The sequence below is a fragment of the Microtus pennsylvanicus genome, chromosome 4 (genome assembly GCF_037038515.1).
Source record: "Microtus pennsylvanicus isolate mMicPen1 chromosome 4, mMicPen1.hap1, whole genome shotgun sequence".
In the NCBI taxonomy this organism is placed as follows: domain Eukaryota; kingdom Metazoa; phylum Chordata; class Mammalia; order Rodentia; family Cricetidae; genus Microtus; species Microtus pennsylvanicus.
Window position 1 is genome coordinate 20,219,643 of NC_134582.1, and position 15,938 is coordinate 20,235,580.

General features: G+C 47.6%; 1 protein-coding gene across 1 annotated transcript in view; it reads right to left on the bottom strand.

The window, feature by feature from the left end:
• Nucleotides 1–214: 214 nt before the first annotated feature.
• Nucleotides 215–15,938, bottom strand: part of LOC142848620 (O-acyltransferase like protein) — a 39,515-nt gene continuing 23,791 nt past the window's right edge. The window contains exons 8-15 of the mRNA XM_075970825.1: nt 15,229–15,330; nt 10,045–10,210; nt 7,824–7,903; nt 5,551–5,664; nt 3,589–3,721; nt 2,245–2,431; nt 881–1,023; nt 215–547 (exon numbers count right to left, since the gene is read on the bottom strand). Coding sequence (XP_075826940.1) covers nt 422–547; nt 881–1,023; nt 2,245–2,431; nt 3,589–3,721; nt 5,551–5,664; nt 7,824–7,903; nt 10,045–10,210; nt 15,229–15,330 — 1,051 coding nt within the window. The 3' untranslated portion in view covers nt 215–421. The remainder of the gene's footprint in view (nt 548–880; nt 1,024–2,244; nt 2,432–3,588; nt 3,722–5,550; nt 5,665–7,823; nt 7,904–10,044; nt 10,211–15,228; nt 15,331–15,938) is intronic.

Genomic DNA, 15,938 nt, shown 5'->3' on the forward strand with positions numbered 1-15,938 from the left:
TCATTTTCTAAATGTCTTGTTCCCTCAGTTGGCTGACTGGCATCTGCTTGACTCCGCCTACTCTCTCTATATAACTCTGTTTGCATTTCCTGCCTGACTTTACTCTGCTAAATCATCTGCCAAAACAGCTTTATTCATCAACAAATAAAAGCAACACATATACAGAAGGACATCCCACATCACCTGGCCTTCATTTTAATACTTTAACACCGTGGTTGCCGATACAGAAAATCAAATCTAAGCCAAGAGAGAGAGATTGTTGTACAATTATTTTAAAAATCATGATAGAATTGTTTTTTATGGTGACCACAGGTTATCTGTACATATTGTACACAGTAAATGTTCACAAAGTCAGATTCACATTCCTTCCAAGAGCCACAGACAGGTGGGCTGTGGTTCTCTTGTGTTTTAGCTGAAACGCTCATGGACCAGCAGGCTCTGGTCCCCACAGACCCCACTTCAGCTCCTGCCATGGCCGCTCGATGAACAGCGTCAAGGCCAGCCCACAGAGGAAGGTCAGCACACAGTGTCCAGAGAAAAGATAGAACTGTGGACAAAGAGAGTACAGTGGACAGCTTATTCCATTGCCCCCGCTCCAATGTTTGGATCTGAGAGTATACTGCCCTAATGCTGTGAAACAGAACAGGTAATAAACAGTCCCAAACATTCAAACAGTTTTTCCCAGACTGAAGCCCTCTTCCTCCAGTTTTCCCTGGTCTGAAGCTCTCCCCCTCCCTTCTGCAGCTGAATCAGAGAGCAGAGCCACTCTAGGAAAGAGCAGCACAAAGCCAGCTCCTAACAAAGCCAGCTGTGTGCTCTGCCGCTCAGGAAGAGCGAGAGGTGGAGCTAGGACAGGGCCAAGGACCAAGTACTTGCTCACCATATTGGTGTCAGAATAGTGGATGAGGGTCTCCTGCAGTCCGTTATAGAGAATGATCACGATGGGATGGACGAGGTAGCAGGCATAACTGATCCTAGCTGGGAGACTCCAGATGCCACAAGAAAGCACACGTGTCACCAGACCTGGTGGGAAGAGGGACAGTCACAAGCCTGTGGTGTGTGTGTGCATACATGTGTGCATTTGTCTCTTTGAGGCCAGGAGACGGTATTGGATACCCTCAAACTAGAGCTAGAGGTGGTTATGAGCTGCCCAACATGGGTGCTAGAACCAAACCTAGGAACTTCAGCCACAAACACTCTTTAACTGCTGAGTCATCTCTCCAGTCCCTGCTGCCCCTATCTGTCTCTTGGTATCTCCTAGCCTCCTCTCTGCCACTGTTCTATTGCAACGCCTTGCAAGGGAAGACTTCTTTCTCATCTTTTGCTGGATCTCAAATATATAGAATGTTGTCTGGCACAAAACAAACATACAGACACATTTATGCAATTAAGTGACTAGCCCTGGAAACAGTCTATCCCAGAACCACTGGTAAGACCCGGGTCCCTTTGTAACTGTTTCCATGAGGAAGACCTGTGTTCAATCAGCAAGTTGGGACCGCCTGTTTTCTCTTTAAGCCACGAGTTCCCACCACGTTGGCTGAGGCTGAGGAGTTCTCATCTACAGCCTAATTCTAAACTCATCCAGTGACATCCCTAAGAGTTCACAGCTGTCCTGCCCACCCCACCCCCGGGCTCTGTTCCATCTTTAAGGATTCAAAGAAGTTTGGAAATGGAGATTTTTCTGGATGGTGCCTGAGTGATGTTTGGAGGTACCTCTTTACCTCATCCCTACCTCAGGCCAAACAGAGAAAGGGAGGAAAATGCCAGGAGTCTTGAATCTCTCTCTCTCTCTCTCTCTCTCTCTCTCTCTCTCTCTCTCTCTCTCCAGGAGAAAGTTCCTTTCTTTCTATATATGCCCTTCATCTTCTTGCCCCCTGCACATCAAAAGCCAATGGCACAAAAATATTCTCTCCACTTATGGATGGGGTCTTTAGTGACTCTTAGCCTCCTCCTCTCAGATGGAAACTGAGGCCTAAGATGGGTGTGACCAGAGCCTGTTCACACCACATCATTGTTTCACTATTTTTCAGAGTTCCTGTCTAGCCTCTTAACTAGACAAGAACCAACACAAAAACTGAAAATAATATATGAGAGTTATTTACCCCAAGGATGAAGACAAGGCGCTCTTCCTGAGTTGGGATCCACTATTCCTCCTTACCTCTGCATGCGCACCTCATCTTTCAACTTTGTCACCCTCTGGGACAGGGTGTGAGCCCAAGAGCAGAGCCAGTGGTCCCCTCCTACCTCCATAGCCTTCCTGACAGGCAAAGATGACCCAGCCCACGGCCGCTGCCCATAGGGTCCGGTGCAGGGCCTGGTAGATGGCAGCAGCCACGGAGGAGGCTGGTGAAGCATCATCCACTATGTATGCCAGGGCGACAACCGCAAACAGGGTCAGCAGAGAGAAAGCCCAGCCCAGCATGGCCTGCACCTGAGGGGAACGAGAGGCAGGCCACAGCTCATGAATCGCTGCGTCCTTTTGCTTACGCTCACTTCTTCAGTGCCATTTCTGTCGCTTCTGATCTCTGTGTGCAAACCTTAATGACTCCAGATTTCACTAAAATTAAAGATCAGCTTAGGGGGAGGCAGTGGTTAGGAACAGTGCTGGGGGAGGGTGTGTGTGACTATACAGGATGAGATGAGCTGGGTGGGGTGGCATGTCCCTGTAATCCTGTTGCTCAGGAGACCAAAGCAGTAGAACTGTGAGTTCAAGGCCAACTCCCAACCTGACACTGCCCTTAACGTGGTTCCCCGATGCTTCCTCTTTGCCTTACCTTCTCCCCTTTGCTAATACCCTGCTCTCCCTGTAGCCTCGAGTTGCTGGCTGTTTTCAAGAGTCTCTCTGATGGCTCTGTGTTATATTCTACAGTCAGACGGTGCATGTACAGAACACCCAAACACTAACATGGCAGAGATACCCTCTTCGATACAGCCACTTGTCCTGATGGATCTTTTTGTTTGCTTGCTTCTTGTTGGGGTGATTTTTTTGCTTTTTGTTTTTTTAGGATTTTTTTGGTTTGGTTTGGGGGTTTTGTTTGTTTGTCTTATTTGGTTTTTGGTTTGGGGGGATTTGCAGGGTTGGAAGAGGGCTGGTTTCTCAAAAGAGGGTTTCTCTGTAGCTTTGGACCCTGTCCTGACACTCACTCTGTAGACCAGGCTGGCCTTGAACTCACAGAGATCTGCCTGCCTCTGCCTCCCGAGTGCTGGGGTTAAAGATATGAGTCAACACATCCAGAAAATCCTATTTCCTGGTGTTACTGTGAGTTATATAAGATTTCCCCAGGACCAGGATCTCTTCTCTGAACTGTCTATACAAAGCCAAGGCCAATGAAGGTCAAACAGAACCCTTGGAGGCCAACGGGTGTAGCCCAACAGTGCAATCGGATTCTTGGTCCTTTAGTTCAGGAAAGAGGGCCGGACTCTGGCTGACTCCTCATGCTTTGGTATGGCTGCACAGCACACTGCAGCCCAGGAACGAATCCAGCAGCCTGGCTCTGCCTGCACTTGGCTTGGAAGCGCCAGGTCAGAGAAGCCACATCAATCCCAGCCAGGCTGATGCCCTGACAGGGAGGCAAGGGAACAACGTACCGTGTTTTTGAGAATGTTTGTTGCGTAGTCTGAATGCATGAACATGCCCAAGAAGAGGCCCACGAGGAACGGGCCGCACCGGCAGTAGGGCTTGGTGTAATACTCTGAGAAATACAGCACAGCCTCCTTCTCACTGGAAACAAAGGAGGAAGCGAGGCAGAGGCTCAGTTTGGAGCTGGACGAGGAAAAGAGGATGTCCTCTGGGGTGATCCACACAGCTAGAGCCAGATCTCCCAATAATGAGCTACACACAGCGACAGTCTAGACCCTAAACTCTAGGGCCTTGGGTCACAGCTGCTTTGTTTACATTCTAAATTCCCTTGGGCTCTGAGCCCAGTTCTCAAAGATATCTGATGACTTCATTTGTTTTAAATGCTCCTTTGTGGTGGCTGATCCACTGCCTCTAGGAATGAACATAGCACCCAGAGGATCTGTGAGAGAAGGGGCATTCCAAAAGAGCCTGAGACGTTTGAGGGCTGGGGCATGGTGGTGAACACTTGGGAAGGAGAGACAGGCAGATCTTTGTGAGTTCTGAACCAGCCTGGTCTACATAGCCAGTTCCAAGACAGCAAGTGCTGCATAGGGAGACCCAGTCTCAAAAAAAGAAAAAAACAAAACAAAACCAAAAAAAAACAGGAAGGAAGAGAAAGAAAGAAGAAAACCACACTATTCAATGTTGTGATTCCCAAATTATGTCTCTGAACCCAGCAGCAGGTCCACCTTTTAGTTTAAATTTGTTTGTTGGTGTGTGCTCATGTACGTGTGCCACAGGGGGGGTCCATCGACAGCAAACGGGGATCAGTTCTCTCCTTCCACCATGTGGGTCCCAGGATTGAATCTGCACCCTCGGGTTTATAGCACCTTCTCTCTCTCTGAACCATGCCATGTTCTTTGGTGGCAGTGGTTGGGGCTTTTTGTTGTTGTTGGTGGTGGTGGTTGGTTGTTTAAGAGATAATCTCTTATTGGCCGCAGAAATCACCAAGTAGTTTAGGCTGGCTGGCCAGCAATCCCCAGATCTACCCGTCTCCACCCCCACAGCATTGGGATTATAAGCATACACTATGACACTCTGGTGTGTGTGTGTGTGTGTGTGTGTGTGTGTGTGTGTGTGTGTGTGTGTGTAAGAGAGAAGGGGGTTCAGAGTGCACTCAGGTCCCTGTTGCTTTCCTGGAAGCACTGACTGAGCTATCCTCCCAGCCCCTTTAGTCTGGTTTTATTGGGAAGTCAGGAAGGGTTGCTTTGGAAAATGTGACATTTGCATGGACATCTGAAAGAAGCGTTGGGGGCAACCCTGACAGATCTCAGATGCTAATGGAAGATCGTTCTAGACTGGGAGAACAGCAGAAGCACAAACTTGGGAGAGACCAGGGTGGCTGGTCTGAAGCCAGCAAGTAAAGGTTGCAGCCAGGTGGCTTTTGGAAGAATCTGAGCTGCCACCTGGGCCAATTGATTTTCACTTGTGTGGCTCCGACTGCTGGATTGAGAAGAGTTCTTGCTCCTGTTTAATACACAGAGGTACACGGCAGGATCATAAGTAGTTTATTGTTGAGGCAAAGGAGCTTTTGGAGTTAGATCCTAAGTTCAAATAACACCTATGCCACCCTAGCTGCTGTATGGCCTTGAAGAGGTAACTCCAACTTTATTGTGGGTTCAGTTTCTCCATCCAGCAAGACATCTGCTACACTAAGGGAGTAACCCAATTCAGCCACATGGGGGTGCTCCTGTCATCTAAGAAGCATTTCCTTGAGCCAAACACATACTAGAAGACCCACGCTGCCTGCGAGTTTTAAGTTGGGAAATTTGGAACTTTCATCCAGATCAAAGGTGTAGAGCCCATTTTTTCCTAAGTTGATGGGCATGGGACAAACATCCTGATGATTCTGCATGCCTCCCTGGGATAGCCTGGCCCTGGTGAGGTCAAGCAAGGGACAGAGAGGATTGACCAGGCTGGAACCGTGTTACCTGGCTGCTGACGGAGATGCCACTGGAAGTTTATAAACCAACGTGAGCAGAGCAGTGGCCGAGAAAGATGTCAGGAACAGCAGGGCCCCGAGGAGGACGAGGACACGTTTATTTCTGTAGACGAGGGCAGAGGAAAACGTCTTTCAGTGGCCTTCACCACAGAGTGAATGAGGTGCTGTGATCCCAGGAAACCTGGGGCCATGCTTTCAAAGGAAAAGGGGGGGTTAAGGGGAACAGGGGAGGGCGTGAGCAGGGCTTCAACGGAGCAGGGAAAGCTGGACGGCTGGACTGCCTGATCTTGACCACTAACCAGCAGTGAGACTGCAGATAGAACTTACACTTGGGTTTCTCTTCTAGACAAGGATAGTAATGGCACCCTTGCCTACCCTGCGCAGAAGCTTATACTGTGGCTCCAAAGGAGACCGTTCTTGGGAACATTGCTTATCATCTACAGAACACTATACGGACATTCGTGGTGGTTGACTTAGGAGAGAAGTGAGCTGTTCAAGGCAGGATGGGACACAGACATGACACAGCCACCCACTCCAGGGAAGGGGAGGGAGGGGGAGGAGAAAGCAGGGACGAGAACCCAGCTTTCCATGCCAGCGTAAGCCTGAGACAAATGTCTGGATGTGGGAGGCTAGTGTGGGAGGGGGGGCGGGGAGAGCAAGAAGACAGGGAGAGAACCAATAGAAGGTAAGCTGTTGAGAAGGTCAGCACTCGGTTCTTCCAGAATATTCTCTAGCTTATGAATATGCCTCAGAACTGTCTGGGGGGATGAGGGAAAATAGCCTATCGCCAATGTCTTCTGCTCCACAGGTGGCTACCTACATTAATTCCTGCACACTCTGGCTCTGTACATGAAGGAGCCCAGCTGACATACTGCAGGGTTCTGCAGCAAGGGAAAAGCCTGAGGACGCCGGCTCTAAGTGAGGTTCTGTCTGGTTCCTCGGAACAGAACGGGCAGATGGGCACTGCCAGGATCTGCCGTCGCACAGAAATGCGGACCATGTGGACCACACGTATCTCCATTTTTTAAAAGTAGTTTCCCGTTGTGACTCAAGAGCTGTTAGACACGCATGCCCTTTGACCCATTGATTCTCCTTAGGATAAGCATTCCGAAGGAACACTAGAGTTGGAGACAAATGGTTGTCGTGAAAATATTCATGGGAAGTTATTTATGAAAGCATAAAACTGGAAACAATCCAAGTATAAAACAATGGGAGAAGGTACAAATAAATTATAGTTCATGCAGGAAACGGAATGTTGTTAGGCAGACATTACAGTAATATTTACAATCAGTAAAATAATATAGTAAAACTGTTTTAAGCTATTAGAGCAGCATGCTTTTGTCTTTTAAAAACTGGGCAGGACAAAAGTCAGAAAAGACAGCACCAGAGACTAAAGAGGGAACCTAGTTTGCCAGGAGTGATGGACTGGGGTGAGTATTTTCCTTTCTCTTAATCCTAATGTTTCCTAAATTGAACACATATTTTAACAAGAAAGAATCATAAATTTGCTTTTTAAATGGCATGCTGTAAATCTCCCTGTGAGTTACTGAGACTGTAAAGTGTTCCTAAAACTAACACGATTAAGGTGATAGATACTGCTGAGGGGCAGCAGGTATATTGATACATTGCTCAGGGCACTGTAAATTACTTCCCTCTTCCCAGGGAGTAATTTCCCAGTATGTAACAAACACTTGGGAATCGCTGCCACCCTTTAACCCGGTAACTCCACGTAGAAATACGTCCCCATGGAAATAGCTACAAGCAAAAGTCGAGTGTTCCAGGGCTGTCATTTATAATCGTGAAAAATCGGGCACCGTCTAGATACCCGACCATAAAAACGGAATATAAATCCTGAGACTGACAGGTATGCGGGCTGTGTCAATATGTGGGTATGTTTATGTGAACAGCTGGGATGGAAAACGCTGAGCACCGGGTTTCACACACACTGGTGATAAATCTGGGGGAAACACACTGATTTATGCGTGGCTGAAAGAGGACGCGGAAGGAGGGCAGGAGAGGGGACGGTGCCTCCATTTCTGGAAAAGTTAATTTTCTAAACTTGGAAAGACTGCTTTCTACAAAACTGGAACCTCTCTGAGAGTTCCAGGCCCAAGGACCCATGCAAGGGAGGGGGGGCGCCATCTCTGAGAGTTCCAAGCCCAAGGACCCCTGCGGGGGATGGGGGGCGCCATCTCTGAGAGTTCCAAGCCCAAGGACCCATGCGGGGGCGTAGGGGGCGCAGACGGGACGTCTCAGACCCACTTTCCATGGACAAAGAAGAGCAGCGGAGTGATGAGGTGGAACTGGAAGTCATTGGCCAGGTACCAAGTCCAGCCATTGCACTGGAGGGGAGAAAAAGGAGAGGTAAACGTGACTCCTCCCTTCCAGGTAGCAAGGACGTTGAGTGTCTACTGTTGTTTGGTCTGTTGAGCAGGTGGGCGGGGCAGTTGCTATAGGAAGAGGAATTAGGTAGCCTCCATTGTTCCTCACAGGGGTCTTTGGACCAAGCCTCATCACGGTTTCGAGATTCAGACACATTTCTCTCTTGTTTCTAAAGACCAATATAGCTTGTCTCCTAGGACAGTCATGGGAACTGACTGGGGTCATGATTCAGGAATGTAGGAGGTGGCTGTCCTTATGGTGTGACTGGAATTCCAAAAAGCCAGCGAGGTTCTTTCTCTTGCCTGGTTCCCACTCCCAGCTCTAGGTGGAGAAATTGTGTTCTTTTAAAAACAATTTTTTTGCTTACACTCAACAGTTCCCACTAGAACCAACGTGGATGTCTGGCCAAAGCCACAGGGACCCACCAACTCTCCACGCTCATGGTAAATTAAGTCAGTCATTGTCATGTTTTATCTCACTTAAAGAAATTCCCGGGGGCAAATTTTCCTGTCACTTTGGGTCCCAGGGCCCAAAGGAGCCCAAACTTCCTCAACATAGAGGGAAGCTTTGTCTACAGGTAAAAACACACCTTTGCCATGGAGGAAGTACGAATGGTCAGGCTTGAGGTGCTTGGCACCTGTGCTTCCAAAAATCTACAGTAGCTTCCACTCAAAGAGGCAACTACTGTCCTTGCCCCTGATTTCTATAGTAGCCCAAGCCAGTCTGCATCCAGGAAGATGGCCCACCTCTCTCCTGGGACCCTATGACAGACTTGCCCTCATCTGCCAGAGGTCAGCACGGATGACACCCTGTCCAAGCTGCTGGACTTGGCCATCTCATGAATGAGTTGTTATGGGCGAGAACTAGGGACCTGCCAGCCAGTCTATCATGGGAGGACTTAAGGACATGGCTGAGTCATAGCTACCTCCGTTTCCTTCACGCCAAGTCCATTACTGTCCTGTTAGACTGTATTAATGTTGTTTTGTCGACTTGACACAAGCCAGCATCTTAGGAAAGAAGGAACTTAAACTGAGAAAATGCCCACATTATAATGACCTATAGGCAAGTCTGTGGGAACATTTTCTCCTTTTTAAGATTTATTTTATATATATTGCACACCTGCATGCTAAAAGATGGTATCCAAATGCCATTATAGATGGCTGTGAGCCACCATGTGGTTTCTGGGAATTGAACTCAGTACCTCTGGAAGAACAGCCAATGCGCTCTCTCTCTCTCGCTCTCTCTCTCTCTCTCTCAAATTATGTATATAGGGTTCTGCCTATATGTGTGCCTGCATGCCAGAAGAGGGCACCAGATCTCATTCTAGATGGTTGTGAGCCACCATGTGATTATTGGGAACTGAACTCAGGACCTCTGGAAGAGCAGTCCGTGCTCTGAACCTCTGAGCCATCTCTCTAGCCTGGAGAACATTTTCTTGATTGGTGATTGATATGAGAGGGCCCAGCCCACTGTGGGTGGTGCCATCCTAAGCCAGGTGGTCCTGGGTTATATAAGAAAGCAGACTGAGCAGGTAATGGTGAGCAAGCCAGCCTCCATCATCTCTGCTCTGGCTCCTGCCTTGAGATTGTGCCCTGACTCTTATAAGCCAAATAAACCCGTTCCTTCCCAGATTGTTTTTGGTCATGGTGTTTTATCACAGGACTAGGAAGCACACTGGAACAATGGTGAAGATTCGGGTTATGAAGGCATAGCTCTTGTAGCTGTGAACCAGCTCCATCCAGACTGGTTTGAAATTTAGAGTTCACCAAGATCGAGGGGGGTTGGGGCATGGCTGTGATGCTTCACCCCAGCATGGGCTCTCTGTGTGAAGGCAAAGAAACTGTCCTTTCTGGCCTGGCGACCAACTCAAGAGCATTGGTGGGGAGGGGAGCTGCCCTGAGACCCAGAGAGGCCGCCCTCGTTAGCACCACTGCAGCCCTTTCTTGCTTAATAACAAGGACCCCTACATCAGTTGGTGCTGTGCCCCCCAAACTTATGGAGATAGGGCTTAGGTTGGCCCTTGGGAAACTGGCCAAACCATGTGACTGAGACACCTTGTTTCTACCCATACGCCCTCGCAAATGGGCTTTTGGTAACTCACGGCATTCTGAACGGACACGAAGTTATTCAGCAGCAGCAGATTCGTCCACCAGACTTGCCGACAGTTCTCCCAGTGGAACTGTGGAACTTCCCAGACAGGTCCCCAGGGGACGAAAGAGAAGAGTCCAACCAGCAAGCACACTGAGTACAGATGAAGAAGCTGCAACCTGGCAGAGAGACATGGGAGAGAAGATGACACCGAGAGGTGCCCTGCCCTCACCTCCATGGGCACCAAGAGGGCCAGAGGGATACTTTAAGAAACTCCTGACACCGGTGAGCAGCCTCAAGGGCCCACACGTGCGGAGCTGCCCACCTCGCGCTGCTACAAAGGCAAGAGGGCCGCCGCTGGCTGCGAAAGCCATTTCTGTCGCCGCTGAAATGGAAGCTCTCCAGGACTTCCTAAAACTTGAGATAATCCTGTCAAGTAGCTTTTACCCTAACTCACATTATAGCCTAGAGAGGTCAAGGTGACTGGTCCACAGTCACTCATCTGTAAGATGGGTACCAGCTCATCTTCTTCCCATGCACCTCATGGGACAGAAACTTCCCTCTTTTCTCCTTCCCTCCTCTTCCTTTCTTCCTTCCTTGCTGTCAACTTTTCATTCTTCTAAGCTGGATTTTACAGAACTACAAACTAATGAATAATAACAGGGTCCAGGACAGGCTATGTGGCTCAGTTGGTCGAGTCCTTTTCTAGCACAAAGCCTTGGGGGGGGGGGGTCTGATCCCTGGGGTAATAAAAACTGGATATGTTATGTCAGTACATGACTTGTAGTCCCACAACTCAGGAGGTGGTAGCAGGATCAGAAGTTCAAGATTCTCCTCAATTATACTGTAAGAGAGAGGCCAGTCTGGACTACATGAGACCCTGTCCCAAATAAAGAAATAAGAAAAAAATAAAAAAAATACATATGTACACTGTCTTGGGTTTCTATTGCTGTGAAGAGACACCATGACCACAGCAACTCTTAAAAAGGAAAACATTTAATTGGGGTGGCTTACAGTTTCAGAGATTCGGGCCATCATCATCATCATGGCTGGGAGCATGGCGGCATGCAGGCAGATGTGGTGTTGGCTACGTCTTGAAATGCAGGCCACAGGAAGTTGACTGAGACATTGGACAGTATCCTGAGCATAGGAAACCTCAAAGCCTGCCCCCACAGTGACATACTTCCTCTAACAAGGCCATAGCCACTCCAACAAAGTCACACCTCCTGATAGTACCACTCCTTGTGAGCTTATGAGAGCCAATTACAAGCTATCACAAACACGGTCCAGATCAGTGGGGTACAAAAGAAATAGAATAAGCCAATCTGACACTCATTGGGCATTTCCCAGGTGCTACACTTTTAAAATAAAAGAAAAATTAACTACAATGATTTTTAATATTGCTTCTTTAGCCTGATAGATTCAAAATATGATCATTTCAAGAATATTAAGCAACATGCAATTTCTTAACAAGTTCGCTTCTTTTTTGACTGCATCTTTAAGAACCATCAGGAACTTTAGTACATAGTGTTTCTCAGTTGACAACCGTGTCTAGTGACTGCAAATTAAGCCACATATATGGGAAGTTGGAAGAGAAGGCACGGTTGGAAGGGTGCACACTTGTGGCATGGGGGTGGGGCTAAAGTCAGAGCCCTTGTTGTTTGGTTGGCTGGATTTTGCATATATACTCTATTTTATGTATTCCAGGATGGTCTCAAACTCTTGATCCTCCTGCCTCTGCCTGCCTTCCTTGTACTGTGATTTCAGGCATGTACCACAATGAGCCCACAGAAGCCCTCTTTTGTGGTTTTCAATTTTTCATGTATATGAGGCCTGCATGTGTATATGTATGTTTTTGCATGCATGTGGGCACATGCAAGTCAGGATGGATGTGATTGGACATGTAGAGGCCAAGACTGTAGGGGAATTATCCTTTATCACTCTTCCACCTTATTCATCGAGACAAGGTATCTCAATCAACCCCAGAGCTAGCTGGTATGGTTAGTCTAGGCAGCCAGCTTGCTCCGAGAAACCCCTACCTCCAAATTCTGGGGCTAGAATTGCAGATGGGTTGTCATGCCTACCAGGCACTTTACTTGGGTCCCTGGGGAGTCGGTCACTTAGGTAACACTGACCACAGCCACAGCCCCAGGAGCCCTCTTTTAAGAGATATTTTAGGCTACATTGTGGCTCAGTGCTTAGTATGGACAAAACATTGGGTGAGATTCCAGAACCACATAGATAGGTAGATAGATAGATAGATAGATAGATAGATAGATAGATAGATACATACATACATACATACATACATACATAGATACATACATAGATAGATACATAGATAGATAGATACATACGTACATAGATACACAGATAGATAGATAGATAGATAGATAGATAGATAGATAGATACATACATACATACATACATACATACATACGTACATAGATAGATAGATACATACATACATACATACATACATACATACATACATAGATGATATAATTTAGAAATTTAGGGTGGTTTTCACTCAAGTAGGGCAGAGCCCAGGGTCCCACAGCACCTCCAAACATGTGGATAAGCTCCCAGGACTGGCCTCAAATGCCCTAGGTAGTCAAGGCTTGAACTCCTGACCTCCCAACTTTCATCTCCTGAGTGCTGGGGTTTCAAGTGTGCCCTACCATGCCCAGCTTATCACCCGTCCTCTGGAAGGGATAAATCCTAAATGAATAGGAACAGTGAGTTCTGAGCTCATAAACGAGAACATCCCAGTTGCTAAGGACATGACTATCCTGTCCCTACGGATCTTGGAAAGGGCAAGGCCAGAATGTGGTTGGTACCGCCCACCTCCATTTCTCAATAAAGCTTTGGCTCGAGTTGGAGTCATTCCCTTCCTCGCTCTGACTCTAATCCCCACTCTCCCAGAGTTCTTTGTCTCAACAGTGCCATTGCCTCTGCTCTGGGGCATCGCTCGGGTTGCCTTTGAGTTCTCTGGCCCCACTCCACTGCCAGTGGCCAGACTGGGTTCCCCACTTCATCGTTCCCACAAGTCATCACCCACTCCCACCCAGTGCCCCTTGTGCCCCCATCCTTGGCTCCCTCTGCCTGGAAAACAAACAAACAAACAAACAAAAACTTTCTCTCTTTTCCCGAGTTGCTCTGTTCCAAAACAAGCTTTCCAGGTTAACCTACCACACTACTGGTTCCCTCACCCCCAAGCGAAGATGTCCTGAACCACTGGCCTGTGTGGCAAGCCCCCATAATCCCAGCAAACCTCAGGCAGGGCAGATTGCCTAACCAGAACCTCATACCCAAGAGAGACTCGGAAATCCTGCATTTCCCCCTTCGCCAGGAGGAGGGCTACATTGATAAAGCTCAGAAGAAACCACAAAACCACCCTGAAAAGAGGCAGCGCTGGTCTGCTCCTAGCCCCTCCTCATCCTTAACTTATAGAGAGAAAAGCACACAGCAAGGGTAGTGGTGATGCTTGTACTCACTGCGGCTTCCTGTCCATCAGGAACCTTCTAAGTTCTTCATGTACGTTTTCTCATGCCACAAAAATCCTACAGAGTGACTCTAGTTTCACCACTGCCACCTCGGTTTCTTTTCTTCTTCTTCTTCTTCTTTTTTTTAATAGAGTCTCAAGTAGCCCAGGCTGGCCTCAAGCTCTCTATGTAGATGAGGCTGACCTTAAACCTCCAGTCCTCTGGGCTCCTTCTCCAGAGTGCTGGGACTATGTTCATAAACTATCACACAGAATTTATGTGGTGTTTGACACTGAACCCAAGTCTTCAAGCACTTGAGGCAAATACTGTACCAGCTGAGCTACATCCCCAGCCCCTAATTTCATTTTATAGAGAAGAAAACCCAAGTACAGAAAGGCTAAGACAGTCACATAGCTGGTGCATGGTTAACCCAGGACATAGGCCAGCAGTGGAATTACAGGTTCTCTTCCTGCCCACTCCCACTTCCCCAGCCCTGAGGATTGTTTTAACTGTTTCATGACAGGGTGATGGTTAGTTTTAATATCAATTTGCCACAAACTAGAATCATTTGAGTAAGGGAGCTTCAGCTCAAGAATTGTCCTGTCTGCCTTAATTGATGTGGGAAGGCACACCCCAAATGTAGGTGGCACCTCTGGCAGCAGACCAGACACAAAGGACATGCCAGAAGAAACGGTGTTTGCCTTCAGCCCAGTTGGCTTTCCCTTTTGCTCCACGTTAGCTCACCCTGTTGCTGCTGCTACGGATCCCATCACTAAAAGCAGAACCCACATGTCCAGACTCCCATCACAGACTAAAGAGCCATGGCTCTCCAGGCTCTCGGCCCTAGTTTGGGACTATTAGGGCACCACTGTGGATGGAGCAACTGCCTGTTCTCAGCCTCTTTAGGTGTGAGATAACTGTAGTTACTATTTCAGTGAGAGCTGGTTTAGTAAACTCTTTAGGAATGTGATGATATACACATATCTAATATATATATTAGATAGACAGATAGATAGATGGATGGATGGATAGATAGATAGATAGATAGATAGATAGATAGATAGATAGATAGATAGATAGATAGATAGATACCAATCCTATTGGTTCTGTTTCTCTAGGGAACCCTGACCCTACAGTGTAGCATAGCAAGATGGACTTAGAATAGGAATGCAGGAAGCTGGGTTCTCGTTCAGTACAGCCATGTCTGAGAAAGTGTGAAAAGGGAGGGGCTGGAGAGCAGGGGTGTCCTTTCCCTTTAATCCCAGCCCTCTCATGACATCACCGCCATCACTGCTTTGTAGTTTAAACCAATATTAGAAGTCCTTCTGCTTCAACCAACCACACGCTGCTTAATAAAGGAGCACGGCCGTGACCCAAGCCTCGCACAACACTGTTCCTCGTCATGTGCTATTTTTACTATCTCACAGGTACTCTGACTGCAGCTATACTGCTTCTCCTGCAGAATACAGATCCCACAGAAATGGCTGGGACATCTATGGACGTCTACTTCCAGCCAGCTGAGAATGTGTTTGCTGGTGGAAGATGCCAGTTTTTCATGACCTTTGCCATATGGAAGCTGAACTGTTTTAAACTAGTCAAAGCCAAACATAATTAAGAAAGATAAGTATTCATTTCAAAAATGAAGCAAGATTGAACATTGTACCTATCACATAGCAACAATGAACTGAAAGAAGTACATAAGTAAACCTACCTTGTAAAACGTTTGAGGAAGTATCTGAGTATGACTTTAGGGGTTATTCCCGTGTTTGTGTTCTGGTGCATCTTTAGAAATGAGCGTGCACTTAACCAGCCACTAAGAGAGAGAAGAGAGTAGCCTCAGGAGTTACTTAGACGTGGTCTCACATAGCCCCCAATGGCCTCAAACCCCTGATATAACTGAACATGACCTTGAACTCTCCTCCAACCTCCTGCTTCCACCTCTCAAGTGCTGTGATTGCAGAAAGATCACAGAATTCTTAACTGGTACATTCTTATGGTGAATTCACCACCCAAATGTTTGACTTTGAGTTATAGCTTGGTGATGAGTGGGCTTGTGACTTCCTTGACCTTTTGGCGTTTAGCCCACTGCTCCTTATGGGAGCTCTTTGGAATAGCAAATGTGTTTCCTGTTGCACAGCAAGGATGCCTGCATTGGGCCCTACTTGGAAGGGATCCTGATGGGTTGGGTAAGGCCTCTTAGGCTTCCTTTGAAAAGCAGCAAGCTGGATTCCTTATAATAGGAACCAAATGCATAAAAGACATCTAAATGAAAGCATTGAGAGCTGGAAGTAGGGCAGCCAATTCCGATTCTGGCCTCCTCTCAATCTCAGGAAAGGATGAATCTGGGCCATCTTTTCTTCTCAGAGTGGCTGGCACCCACTGGCAGACAGCCTTTGCTAAGCTTGGGTCTTGTTCCATGTG